Source organism: Zosterops lateralis, assembly GCF_965231275.1.
Source record: "Zosterops lateralis genome assembly, chromosome: 19".
NCBI lineage: Eukaryota > Metazoa > Chordata > Aves > Passeriformes > Zosteropidae > Zosterops > Zosterops lateralis.
In genome coordinates, this window is record NC_139779.1 from 3829879 (window position 1) to 3844417 (window position 14539).

At 46.1% G+C, this 14539-nt stretch overlaps 1 protein-coding gene across 2 annotated transcripts in view; it reads right to left on the reverse strand.

The window, feature by feature from the left end:
* Window positions 1-5478: 5478 nt before the first annotated feature.
* The window catches only part of SPECC1 (sperm antigen with calponin homology and coiled-coil domains 1), a 54993-nt gene continuing 45932 nt past the window's right edge, over window positions 5479-14539 (reverse strand). For both annotated transcript variants that reach the window (XM_083875026.1, XM_083875025.1), the window contains 3 exons: window positions 11703-11819; window positions 11133-11192; window positions 5479-10392 (listed from right to left, as the gene is read on the reverse strand). In XM_083875026.1, coding sequence (XP_083731152.1) covers window positions 10303-10392; window positions 11133-11192; window positions 11703-11819 — 267 coding nt within the window. In that variant the 3' untranslated portion in view covers window positions 5479-10302. The remainder of the gene's footprint in view (window positions 10393-11132; window positions 11193-11702; window positions 11820-14539) is intronic.

The following is a 14539-nucleotide window of genomic DNA, read 5'->3' on the forward strand; positions in this document are numbered from 1 at the left end:
TCTAGTGCAGGAACATGTGCCAACAGCCGCCTTCTGCTGCTCTACAGCACCTCAGCAAAACCAGAATTAACTTTCTGCAGTGGATACATTTTATTAGAGAAAGATCTGCTTTTGTGATCATGGAAGCACTTATTACAGGCTGAGCCCAGGGAAATTGTGGTTTATCAAGTCAGACACGAACAGAGAAACCATTATTTCAGGTTTTGATGAATAGGTTGTTTGGGCAAGGTCTCTGTGAGACAGGTAGCGAGGCACTGAATATTGTGGATTTTGCATTACAGGGAGATTCATGGCTCTCAAAGCAGCAGAACCTGTGCCAAGGTCCAGTGGTTTATTCTGGCAGGAACTGGTACAACTGAGTTTACTCCCAATCCAACTCCTGTGAGGGGAGCCAGGGACAAGTGTGCTCAGCTCTGTTGTACCAAACGTGGTTAAATCCTGCTGGCAGGAAGAGCAGGATGAGCCCATTCCCAGATGTTGCCCTCCAGCTGTGCTCTTCGAGCCCTCTTAAAATATCTGGCATTGCACACCCTACATGAAACAGCAGCTGAACGTGCTGCCTTGTGGAGCAGCGACCTGAGCACTGCAAAGCCCTGCAGCTCCCGGGGCTCGGGGGATCCCGGGTGCAAATTCATCTCCTGGAATCTGTAAAGGAGCAAGGAAACCACACGAGCAGGGAGGTAAACACAGCCCAGAGGGGGCAGGCTGATAGGTGATGAATCCATTCAAGAATCGGAGCGCAGCAGTGCCATGGCAGCACCGGAGCCCTGCTGGATGCTCCGATGTCACACACGGATGAATCACCACTACTATTATTTTCCTGGATTCCATTTCCCACCAGGGATTCGCCTCCCAACACTCACGTAGGGAACAGCAGCGGCCCCAATCTGCTGCTTTCAAGTGCGAGAACTGCCCCGGCTCCTTTGTTCCGAGGGAAAGCGATTGAAAGGGATCCCACGTTGTGAGCGGGGCTGCGCTGGGAGCCGGGAGGGCCCCCTGGAGCGGCCACGGCCGCTGTCCCCGCGCCTTGGCAGGGCCCCTCCAGCCTCGTACGTGCCGTTCCTTCTGTCGCTGCCGTCCCGGGGGAGCGGAGCTGCCGCTTCGGAGGCCGAGCTCTTCCTGCAGCCCCTGTGATCTCCTCCCGAGCAGGCTCCGGCTGCTCCGAGGACTTCCCGAGCGAGCCCTGCCTTCACACCTCCAGCGCTCTTGGCCCGGCCACAAAGGGCTGGAGAGGAGCCCCACTAACACATCCCTGCTCACACACCCAGCCGGGGCCCGGCCAGCCCACGGGCAAGGGCTCTGAGCACAAAGAAAAGCTCCCGAGATGTTCTTGCTGGTCCCGCAGCCAGATTTGCCAGCTCACACACTCCTCAGCGACCTCAACAACAATTTTTCCTCTCTAAGCCCACAGAGTTAAGGAACAGGCATTGAAGTGAGGGTGTCTCTGCTGCAAAGGGACACAGATATCACCTGACTATCAAAAATAAAGGTGGATGTCATTTAAGAAGTTCATCTGTCTTGCTGCTTCAGGCACATCATCATATCGGCTTTGGCAGCTCTGCATCGGCCTGTGAGTGCTGCAGCAGTGGGCAGAACTGCCTCTGGAGTGGTGCAGGGCATCAGCCCAGCACTGGTGGTGCTGCAAGCAGAGGAGCTGCCATCCATCCCTTCTCATAGAGGGCAGCTCCACCCCAAACCTGCCCTCGACAGGGGGAATGGGAAATGGGGAGAGACAAAGGCATTGCCACCAGCCTGGAGTGCTGGCCCTGCCCGCCGAGCCCCATCCCCACTCAAGTCTCCACTGGTACTTCTGAGCTGTTTTCCTGGACAAGACACAGCCTGTCCTGAGCCCGGCTCCAAGAAAGGATCCCAAGACACAACACAACCCCCTAAACCACAGAGCAGGTACAAAAACCTTGCTGCCAACGGACAGGCTGAACTGCCCGGTCTGCCCCAGCCAGGTGAAAGGAATGGATGTTTTTGGATAACTTGCAGGCAGTGACACCTCTGCATTTTTATTGCCCACACTGTGCTGAGCATTAGCACATCAAAGGCTCCTGGTGAGCCCTGAATTAAATGATGAGGAGAGGAATGGCCCGAGGGAAGGTTTGGAGGTGTAGGGCTGCAGGCGTTTTGCTTCAAGAGATGGAAAGTAAAGAGTGAAATTCCAGAGAAAGCTATTTCCATACTGGAGATTTCAATCATTCGGCAAAACCCTTGGAAAACCAAACAGAAAAACTACGTTAAGATCGTAAACTGCAGATGAACAAACTTGGATTTTCCTAGTCCCCAGGGTCATTGCCAGATAATAAGTTGTATTATCCTGGAATCTCAAACTGGTGCTTTAAATTATCTACAAGAACTCATCTCACAACAACGCAGGTGTGTGAATTCTTTAGAAATTGTGTCATTAAAAACCAAAGAAGTCACCACAGGATTAAAAAAACCCACCAAACCATAAACGGCTCCACCAAAGCGGTTGAATTAAAAAGGAAGGATTTTGGCTGAGCTGAGGCCAAGGTATGAGAACATAATTTTGAATAATTTTTTCTTTTTTTTCCTCTCTGTTTGGTTTTGTGTACTAACCAGCTTCTTGGGGTGGAAAGCCAAGTGCCTCTTCCAGCAGGGTTTGTGAAGCAAAGCTGCTGCTCAAGGCCCACAGTGCTGAGCCCTGCACGGGCTCCCAGTGGGTACCAGGCCCAGGGTCTCCTTTATGCTGGTGGAGCAGGTACAGCCAATTCCCCTGAGAAATCAATGAGAAGTGTTGTGTTTCCAGGCCAACATCAGCTCGGGAGAAGCTGGATGGGCAACTGATGCCCTTTGCAATTCAAACAACCTGTGATTGCTTCATTCAGAGCTGAGCTGCTTCCTGGGCAGAACCCTCATGAGTTCATACCCCCAGACCTTGCTGAGTGTCCTCTTCACCTCCAATCAACACTTCACAGCAAAAGGAGAAGTGGTTCTGCTCCCTGTGCCGAGCCCTGACATCAGGGAAATGAGTGCTCACCCCCAGCCTTTAAAGCAATTCGGGTTCATGTACAGATGTGACATTTGGAGCTCCAAATGAATGCAATGGAAGGTCCTGATGGGGTGCAACACAACTGCTCTGAATACGGAATTATGTCCCATCGAGAAAAGCAAGATTTAGCTCAAATCCCTCAGCCAGCTTTCTCTGTGCAAGATGAGCTCATGATTTATAAATACCTGTTATTATTGAGATTATCTGTGGCTGTCAGAGGACTTAGACAGAACCCTGTGGTGTTCCAGGTCCCAGCCAGAGCTCTGAAAACCACTTTTGATCCCCCAAAATCAGGCTCCTTTCACAGGCAGGGCCAGGCAGGTCACCCAGGGGTTAAAGAGCAGCTTAGCTGCGGTGAAGGGAAACTGCAGAATACACAAAAAAATACAAATAAGCAACTGTAGGGGCAGGACTGACCTTCCTGTGCACAGGCAGCTGCCAGCAAATGCTGAATCTGCACCCACAATCTGCCTGAACCCCAATGCCGTTATTACACAGCCCCTGGTGGATTGCTCCATCAGACATGAGGATTTTGTATTGTCCACGCTCCACAACCACTGGCAAAAGGAAACCTGGTGCTGTTAAAGCCCAAGAATTTGGTTAATTTGGTTTCCATCCTTGCAAAACTCCATCAGAAACTCTCTGAGCTCAGTCGCTCCAAAAGCAGTGTCCAATCACAGAAGGGAAGAACTGGCCTGCACTATCCCATGGCATATTATTTATTATTAATATTATTAACCCCTCTGCAAGCCTCAGACAGAACTCTCCCTTCCCAGAAGGGCTCCCCAGAGCTGAGCTGTGCAGTGATTATTACTTATGAATAAATTATTTTTATTCAGACACATTCGGGTTGCCAGGGCTGAGCACCTTCATGGCTTTCACTGGACCTGCCCTGGCTGCAGTTCAAATTTGGGTAAGGAAAGTAACAAATGTTTTATAACTGAAAACAACCCAAGGAGTTACATCCTGTTGGGAGAATGTTGGGAATGTCCTGAGGAATCGTTCACCTGGGGAGCTCCTTTGTCTCCATGATTAGAGCCTGGGAGGGGCTTCCTGTGAGAGAAAGGATGAGCTGACTGAGGAGGCAAAAGTTACAGCACATCAAGGTGGAATAAAGGTTTGGACTACTATAAATTCTTTTTTTTTTTTTTTAAGCCAAGAGAAGTTGTAACAGGAGCTTTGCACAGAAGGTGTGCAGCTGTGGGGAGCAGGTTAAGAAAGGCATTTGCTCCCATGTTAATTCTCTCAATCTTGTTACTTTCTCTTTAACCAGCTAAAACTCTTGCTGAGGGGGTGAAGATGAAGCCTCGGTCATTGCTGTGTATTTAAGAAAGGACAGCAGTTCACTCTCTGGATGTGTGAATAATGTTTACCCACACTGGCATTTTACAGCTTCATTTTCTTCCTGTAAAGCTCAATAAAACCAGTGACTCCCCCACCATCTGACTCTCCTGGGTGACATTTACTCCAGGGTCCTGCTTCATTCCAGTATCAAGCTCTGAATAATCCTTTGAGGCTTCAGCCACTTGGTTCTGACCTTTGCAGCCCATCTGAAAGACTCCTTATTCTACTCACGTTGCTTATGCTTTTCTTCCATCTGTTCTGGCTTCCACTTTTCACCAGTCAGGAAGGGAATTCTTCTTTCCACACCAATCCATGTTCTCCAAGCATCAGGAGTCACCTGGCACTAAAAGCACACTGAGGCACAAAGCATCCCTGGATCTTGTCCTCTCACCCCACCTACAACCACCCACCAATCACTCCAGGAAAATAATTTGCCTCAGCTTTCATTTTCAGTCTCTTGCTGAACCAAACTCATCCATGGCTGTTACCCACTGACCATCTCCACAGAGAATCCAGCTTTGCCCACAAATGAATCAAAGCACCAGGAGTGTGTTCTGAAAAGAGACAGCAGAGCCTGGGAGCATCATCTAATGCCCAGCATTAAAAATCCAGGGCTGAAACACAACACTAAGGTGGAGAAAGGCAAAGCAGTTTGGGTTTTGTAAATGACAACTTTTCCCACAGGGTTTCACCTGCCCAGCTGGACACCTGAGAGGCCTGACGAGTTTTAAATGCCCATTTCTTTCATCATCTCATTTGCTTTGCTGACTCAGCAGTTTGATTGTTCTGGTATTGCTGCCACCACCTTCGTGAGACAAAAGCAGCCTCTGTCAAAGTGTTCTGGAACTTGATCTCAGCACCTGTGAAAGCTCTGTGGGTAGAGGGGCTGGTGGCTGGAGAAGACTCCAAGGGATGTTTCTGGCACTGTGCACACACTGCTCACCCTCTGCAATGTTCTGTCAGCCTTCCAGGTGCTTTGAACTCTGGGAGCTGTAACTCATCTCACCTTCCTGATTACTCAGGGCCTCATCCAAACTGGCCTTGAACACTTCCAGGGACAGGAGATACTTTGGATTTTGTACTGTGTGTAGGTAACTGAAACATTTCAGCAAACCTCAGAAACAGAAAAAGATTTATTAGAAATATTACACAGATTTTTGCATCATACATTTTAATAATGTTAATATTTAAATATTAGCAAGTCCAAATCTGCAATGCTTAGTATGTACATTCTAATGTGCTCTTTGTATAAATTAGATTACGATGTAACATCTGTACCCAATAGGGAAAGCTAAAACTGTCAGAGGTGATCATCCCGTATGACAAACTCAAGCCTGGACCAACAGTCAATAAAAACATTGTGTCCAGCATTGCCCAATGGGACTTGGCACACGTGCAAGTCAAAAATGGAGAGACCATCAGTTGAGAAAAAAAAGTTACTTGCAGTTCAGTGAGAAGCTGGTTCTGCACCGTGTCGGTGAATGAGCGTCGATGGCACTGGAGTTGGTACAAACCAACACAGCTGAGCATAGTAGAACTTATTGCTGGGTTTAAAAATGTCTTAATGCTCCATGCCCTGAGTCTTTTTAGGCAAAAAGCCCTCTTGTGACAGGAAAATGCATAATCTCATCCCATACAGCCCCTGCCTGTGATCAGATGCACAAGGCTCAGCTTCACCAAGAGCTGGCCCAGTCAGATCCTTGCTGCTGGTACCCCCAGCACAGCAGGATGAGGGAGGTATGAACAAACCAACAAGCCCAGACTTGTGTGGCCATTGCCAAGGAAGGGGGAAAGTCAGGGAAGCTAAAAGGTGGATTTTTGAAGAGTTCCAAGTCAGGAATCAAACTGGGAAGACCCAATCGTTCTGCCCGCTTGCACTTTGTTTGGACAGAAAACCTGCACGGAACTGGCTGCATGTACAGAATGAGAGAAAACCTGTAAAAACCAACTTCAAACAGAAAGGAAACTGCCAAAACTTAAAGGGATCCTGCTTAAGCCCCAAATCCTTCTGCTTAGCATGGCTGCCTTGCTGCAGTGCACAAAGAGCCAGGAAGTCTTCATCCCCTTCGTGTTGCCGTGACTGTCACAGGCAGGAGAAGGGGAGCCTGGCAAAGGCAGCCAATTGTGCTGTGTCCTCTCCTCATCTGCTGAGACCCCCAGGCTGCACTCTTAGGAGGAATGCCCCTCAAGCTGACAGACACAGATTCTCTAATGTCCTTTGCTGTCAAAGAGCCCCAGGTGTGTCTGTCCCCTGCCCCTCTCCTCACACGCTGGGCTCTCCCTCAAGTCTCATCAGGAACTTTCTGAAAAAGGTCCTCAGCCCTTCCAGAAAATCTCCTCACAGGGCTGACTCTGGGCTCACTCCTCACATCTCTTTACCTTCCCAAGCCACAAAACAATTTGTACCTTCTCTGTCTCACCTGAAATTCCAGGAGCCAGACTGCACCTCACACACTTGGATCTCCTTTCCTCTCTGACACTACAGTACAACAGTCACACGCTGCCACATTCCTCCATGGAATGTCACTGAAACCCCTTTCCTAACCCTTCTTCTCACATGCTCATCCCAAATCAGCTCTTTGGTTCCCTGCAGCCCCACAGGCTCCCCAGGTACACCCAGAGGCAGGGCCAGGTGGGGCCTGTGAATGACAATTCAGAGAGCAAGGGACAAGATTTATCTGCCTGCACACCAGGGAAAGATCCATTACTCCTAAGAGGCAAAGTCAGAACGGAATTAGGCAATTCAGGCAAACCTACTGCCCAACACCATCTTTGTCATATCATCACATCCAGGACATTTTCAGAGAACTCTCAGAACTTCTATAAAGACTATCTTTATACCCTCTTGCTTAACTTAATTAAATTCCCTAACTTTAAAGGCAGCTTGAACTTTCATTTTGTAGCTCCGATCTGAGATGTCTCACAAGGGCCTGTAGGGTCTCTGAAAACCAGGCCAGTCTGCAGCATGTAGTGTAGGATAAATTTAAATTCATATTGAAATTTTAAGGCAGCATGAAAAAACAACAGCAACTTGTGAAAACCCAGGTCTAGAAATGTAACTGTGCAAGGTTTAAAAGGAATAAATCCCATCACAATATTGTAACAGTTAAATGAACAAATAAACGGTATCTTTAGTGTTAAAAAATAATCCAGAGAACCATCTCTCAAAGTATCAAAATGAGATGTTTTGCAGGTTTGAGGAGAGAACAGTAACACTGAAGAAAAGGTAAAATCAAGTATCTTCTTCCCTACTACAACTCTGTGTTCTAACTCCTAGCTAAGTAAAAAAATTAGGAATACACCACTAGAACTGGGTAGAATTAGTGTTTGGTCTATGCTACTGGAGGGCATGGGAGAGTAAGCTGCAAAGAGATGACAGAAACATTGCTTTGCACAAATCCTTTGGGAAAAAAAAAGCTGCTGGATCCCACGAATGGTCTGTAAGGGTAAAGTGAGCCTTGGAGAGACAGAGCAGTGTCAGCAGAGCCCTGGGAGCAGAGGATGCTCTCACAGGAGGTAACACACACCCACTGGACACTGAGCCACATTGGACACCCTTCCACTGACCACAGGGTTAAAACTCCCTTTTTTTACATCACTTACTCTGACTTTGAGATGTTTACCAGACACTGGGAATTAAAAGTGTTCTTCTCAGCCCTGCAAGTGCCCAATCCAAAGCCCACTGAGGAATATGGAATTTTCTGTGCTGACTTCACTCCAGCTTTGAACCACAGCCCGTTGAAGAGAATTGGGATCCCTGCCCAGGGACACCTCCAGGGAAAAGAGCTGCTGCATCCATGAGGCAATGGGGGCTCTGCAGTGTAAGGGCCTCAAGGAACTCTGCTCACAGAGTTTTCCTCTTCCATCTTATCTGTATTTGAGAACAGGGAGAGCAACTCATCTTGGGTTTTCTATGGACAGCAGGGTGTGCTGAGAAATCCTGGAGAGTGAACTCCATCCAGAAAGGGCTCCCCTGCAAGGAACTGCCTGTGGCAGCACTCACAGCTGCTTTCTCACAGTGCAGATGACACTCAGTGTGCAGGGGCATTGCCAGTGCACTCCGTTGTCCATTTTTATCACACAGCCTCTCCAAAGACTGGAACTGGACTTTCCCAGAGGCAATGGATTAGAATAAATTTCAGACTAAAACCAAGAGCAAGTGATGATTTTCTCTTCTCCCAGAACAGGCACACACTGCCTTCCTCCAGCATCTTCTCTGTTCAAAGCACTCCCTGGCCCTGGGCTCTACCATCTATTCCTGAATCCTGCATTTTGCTGTGAGAACACCAAGTCTGAAATACGTTATTCATTAAATAGCATTACAAAGTAAAATCAAATCAAATAACAAAGCACTGTGGGGAACCAGAGGCTGAGATCAGCCACCTGCAAAGTCCTTGAAAGCCTGAAACCAATTTTGTTCTGTGAAATCTCATTTCCATTTCATGAGCCTTTTCCCAGGAGGTAGGAACAGTGAGCACTAGTATTTTTTGCAAGAGAGAAATGATCCCTAGCTCCCTAGGACTAATGTCCACAAAGCATCAGGGTTAAACACAGGAACTAAACACCAACTTTGTCCTACCAGCACGCCCTAAAGCAGCCAGGCAGCCTCTACATCCTCTCCCAGACCTGCTCCTAGAACAAATCCAGCAGCCTCTGTTGGATGCTTCCACCCTTGGAGACAAACACAAAAAATTAAACTTCATCAGGTGAAATGAGAGAAGCAGAAAAATGGCCATTTAACAGTGTCTATCAGGCATTTTCCTAACAGCATTACTGAGGTGGGAAGCTGCTCTCTGGCGCCTGATTTCTGTGGCACAGAGATGGGTTCCAGTTACGTTGGTTGTAATTTGTGGAGTGAGGCTGCACCTTCCATTGGTACTGATATATGACTGTGTTCCTTTGCAGCATAACATCATTTCCAAACATGTACCAGTGCCCTAGGGGCTGTATTTCATGGCCAAGGGCACAAGGCTGTCTCTAGATTCCTGCCTTTAGGCAGCAATGACACAGCTGTGCTGACCAGACAGCAACAAGACAGAAGGAAGAAGTCACTCAATCCACAAAATATGAGATGTCACTGTATTGCTCACCTGATTACTGTCACCTTCCAAACTAAAGCTATTAAATTGCATTTGCAATGTTCCTGTGATAATTGTGCCTGCACAGTCAACCAGGAAACCAAGCTCTGGCTTCCCGGAGTAATCAAGTCATGAAGTTGGAGTCATAAACCTATTTTTCCTCAGAGAGATTATTTCTGTTTGAGCTGAAATGAAGTCCCAGCACCTAAAAGGATCTTTCAGAGTTATTTCACTAACTGGTGATGAACAGAGGGTGGTTTCTGAGTTACAAATGATCCTGTTACTATCCTGCTGGTTATGCTGTGAGTAAATTAGTGCAATTATTGGGCGAGATGTGTGAGAGTAACTCAGGTTAGGGTTCTACAACCTAAGTGCATCTGTCAAGGTGTTTTATAAAATATATGGAGGCAAGAAAAAAAGTGTACTTGGGATGAGTTAAGCATGTTTTGGCAAGAAGAGCATTTTTGTGAGCTTTTTGTATTAATATTAATCTCCCAGCCTCCCTTGAGTGCCAGCATAGTCCACATTGACTCAAGACTTCATTGTGTAGCAGGTCTCCTGTCAAGGCAAATGTTGTTAGCCCAAGGGATCCTCTTCAGAAATATCCCATGTGTGCTTGAAAACGCTTTGCAATTTCCACGTGGGAGTAAACTTACCAATGGATTTGGTTTGCAAAGGTGGACAACAGGGAATTATTTGGTTGCAGTCCCAGATGGAATCAAAACTACGGAAGAGCTTCCTTTCACACTAAGAGCTTAGGTTGGTTGTGGAAGAGGAGCAAGCAGGTTTTTAAAGTGATCGAGTGCATCTGTAGCATTCTTTATTCTCTTCCCCACTTCTGTCCACCTCTTGCTGTGCAGCTCAGGTCTCAAAGTACTTGTAGATCTGGGCCACGTACTGCATGACGCTCTGCCAGTCAGGCCGGTCCGTGTACATCATCTCGCTGAGCTCCTGCAGGGACACAGCACCACGCTCAGGTCACCCCACCGTGGCTCCTTTGAGCCCACTGAGCTCCTCTGAGCCCACCCAACACTTCTGCTGCCACTCCAGAGTCCCTGAAAGCCACAAACCTAAAGGGCCATTGGAATGATCCACTGGCCAAGTGAGATTCTGAATTCCGTTAATGCATTCTACAATCTAAAATATTTCTTCCATCTACAACCAAACATCAGTTCTCTATATAACTTCATTTAATTCTTTGCTTCTGAATCTAGCTCATGAACCCCATAGTAGTCTTCCCTCCATATTAAACTTCACTCTCCCCTGTCATATAGTTAATTTTGGAAAAGGTTTTTTGAACAGTTTAACGTCTTTCTGTTTCTTAAAGCACTAAAACAAAAGGAAACAAAATGGTCTAACCATTTGTGTAATGGTGTAATGGTATAATAGGGCAAGCCTGTCCATAAAATTATGAATAATCTGGAGCTGGCATCCAAGAGAAGGATATAATCCATATCCTCATTTCAATACTGAATGACCTCCAGCAGTTCCTCCAAATTATATTTATTCTGTGACTCTACAAATTCTTTCAGGAAGTTCTCCTAACACTGTGAACTTCCTGATGGTGGTGCACCCTTCCCCAGAACTGTGTGACAACTGGAGAGCAAGGTCACTGCCTGGCCACAAGGCAACAAGGCAAGGTGTTGGAATGGTGTTTGCAGCAAATGTCCCCTTGCTAAAAGGTCACTCACCAGACTGGGTTTAATGCCCACACTTTCAGCAGCTTGAAATGCCAACAGCAGATTTCTCTTCTGTAAAAAGGAAAGGCCAAAGGATTAACATCAAAGCACTATTCCTGAACCTTTCCTTGCATCTGGTTACCCAGTAAATTTAAATGAGCAGGTGTATTTGAAAATTTAATCCCTGGATTTCATACTTGCATGAAGATTCTTTTTTGAGTCTTATTCACTCACGAGTTCTTTGTCTTTGAACAGCCCATCTACTTCTGCCTGTGTGACACCCTCTGTTTTTGACAAATAGGTTGCTGTGAAACTGGTCACAACTGGGAAAAAAAAAACCCACTGAAGTTCTGTTTTTACTATGAGTGAAAGGTTTCTGCAGAGGTTTTAGTTAATAAAAGGCATTCTTGTACTTAGATACTGTCTTTGTGTTTATTTGCATCACTCACTGGACTCAGCCAACTTGTTACTGACTCTTTACCCAGCAGACCCTGCATTTCTCTCGGAGTTCACTGTTGGTTTCCTTCCCCTCTTCATCCATTCTGTTCACTGTGAATTCTGCGAATGTACAACACAACTCACTTTGTCCTGGCTGTTGAGCTCCTGGTAAGGAATATGTGCAGGCAAATACGTGTGCAGGAGAGCACAGAAGGCCAGCCCATCACTCCAGCTGCTGCTGAAGTTGGTAATATCAATATTCTGTAAGAGAAAACATGGGCCATCCTTGAACAATGCTACACAACAACAAAAAAATCTCCAAGCAATAGTTTTTATGCAGCCATAGAACAAAAACCCCAGAGCTGAGCTAGAAATATCTGTGACATTCCCATCACTGCCACCTCCAAAAGAAGGGGGGTGAAGAAGAAATATCTGGATAGAAATAATCTAATAGAGTTGGGAGTTTATATGGACAAAACTCATCCTCTTTCCCTTATTTTTAGGCACTTGGATTGTTCTTTGCCAGCCATATCTCTTACTATAAGGCTGCCCTCAGGTGCACAGAGCAAGAACAGTTTCCCTGTTCACAACAGCCAAGCTCCAGAACCACAGGGGTTACAGTAACTACAGAAACAGAAAATGGTATTTCAAAGTCAGCCCATCTGCAGAGAGCTCCTTTAAAACACAAGATTTCTGGGGATACAGAGTGCACTTGGGGTTCTTCCCTGGATGCTCTCATGGGGCACAGCTGCAGTTAAAACAAGCCCACGGCCCAGTTCTGCTCCTGTGAACAAGGTGACCTTTCTGATGCTCCTGTTTGCACTGCCTGGCCATACCAGCACACTAAGGAATTCCCATGGCTAAGCCTTGCTCCTGTAGTTGCAAATAGCAGCTAAAAACAAACCACTGAACTGATACAGAGCAAGAGCTGCTGGAGCAAGGAGGCTGCAGGACATGACAGAGCTGAACCATCTCCCACACTCCAGCAGGTGTGGAGTCACCTCCAGCCCTTCCAAGCAGCCACATCTTCCTGTGTGCTCAGCTTCAGTTCACACTCCCTGCCCCTGCAGTTTCTTTATTTTGCTGTTTCCTGGTTTCTTTCAAGACTCCCCCAAAGATAAGGCTTTTACTGCATCTCTCAAACAGCAGCTGATGCAAACACACTAAAACCCAGACAGGAATTATGTCAGCACGTGCTCCTTGCTTCTGATGCCTCACTGATTAATTATCCAACCTGGACTTGGTCCAGTCAGACAGGATTTCCAATTAGTAACAAATGTCCATAACCAAACATGACTCAAATTGAAGAAGTAGAGAATATTTCAGGTTGAAATACTTTGGCTGTAATAAATCTACAACTCTAATGGGCTCAGAAAGCAGCTGCCATCCCCACACTGCACCAGCCACCACATTGTACTGGGCTCTATTAACATCTGTCAGTGGAGATAATACAAAAATGAGGCTGAACAGCATCAGAAGAAAAAAAAAATAATTTGCTCTGAAAGCTGCCTTGGCATTGCCTATTCCATAAAGTTGCAACATGGAGGTCCAGCTTTGTGTGTATGGAATTGGCTGAGCTGGATTATTCTGCTTTTTTCAAGTTTTAGACAAATAAGCTCCTTTCTATTTATCAATCCGCAGTTAGTGGAAAAGGACTGACTGCCAAGTTACAGAAGTGTTTTTACTGAGGCCAATATGTTTTATCAGCAAATAGCCTATCATGAAATGCCAATATTCTCATTTTATACTGTAGGATAGAAATGGAAAATGGAGGTTGTTCCTCCCCTTTCCCAAAGGCCATGCAAACAGGAACAAACAGAGCTTTAGTCAAGCAACAGGACTAGACAAAAAGGCAAGGCTTGTTTGTGTGGGAACATTGTCTCTGTCCTCATTTTCACGATGCTTTTATGAGGCATGTGAGATACAAATTGCTCTTCACACATTATTTCACTATTCCAGAATCAGTTTAATAATTTTACTTACCTTTGTAATTTTAAATACACCTAAAACTCTTCCCCTCTTCCCAAACCACAGCACCTACACATAAGAAGTGCTCATGTCTGCATCAAAACTAGATCCAAAAATCCTGACCTCCCCAACAGTGCTGTCCAGCCAGTCATCCTCAGTAACTTTTGGATCTAAGTCTTACAAACAAGCAAAAGTTCAAGGAAGGGGTTCTGCTGACCATATTTGAACCACAGGGGAAAGCTGCTGCAAAGTGGTTTGCCACAACCAACAGCCAAAACGAACTCAGATTTGAATTTTTGTCCTAAATGCAAACCCAAAATGAACATTTGAAGGTTCAGCTCAACCGTTCAGTTCACAGTGCAATAAAAAATACCTAGGCATACTCAAGCCCACTTAGTTCCATTTTTACATCTAACAAGAATCAATGAATTTTGTTTGGTTGGTTTTTTTCTCTAAACAAATGCATTTCCATTTCATACAGTACAAACTTCTCTCCCTGGCACTTCATCTTGGCTTCTGTGTGAGATAGTTTTCAGTTTGGGATATAAGGACATGCTAAATGAAAAGTGATCTGTGTTTTGCCACACTGCAGCTTTATTTGTAGTACCTCCCCACTCCACCACACCAAGAGGAATTAAGTCAAAATAGAGACAACTCTGATTTCTCGGAAGATCTCTGGCTCCCCTGAAGCCATTACAAAAAAAAAAAAAAAAAAAAGGAAAACAATTTAGGGAATGAACACCTCGGAAACTATTCCCTTCTCTTGATTATTTTGGCAGTAGAACCCGTCTCAGTCTTGCTGCCACACCTCTCTCCCTCTTCCCAAGCACAGTGTCCCTGAATATATGGGAGCTATTTGTGTTCCTGCACAATCCCAAGCTGCAGGAGGAGGGTGATTTCTGTGTCCCAGTGTGCTCACAGCAGAACCCCCACCCTGAGCTCTGAAAAACTGCCTGTGGCTTCTCATGAGACACCCAGAGAGAAGGAAGGCACCACTGAGGGGGAAGATGAAC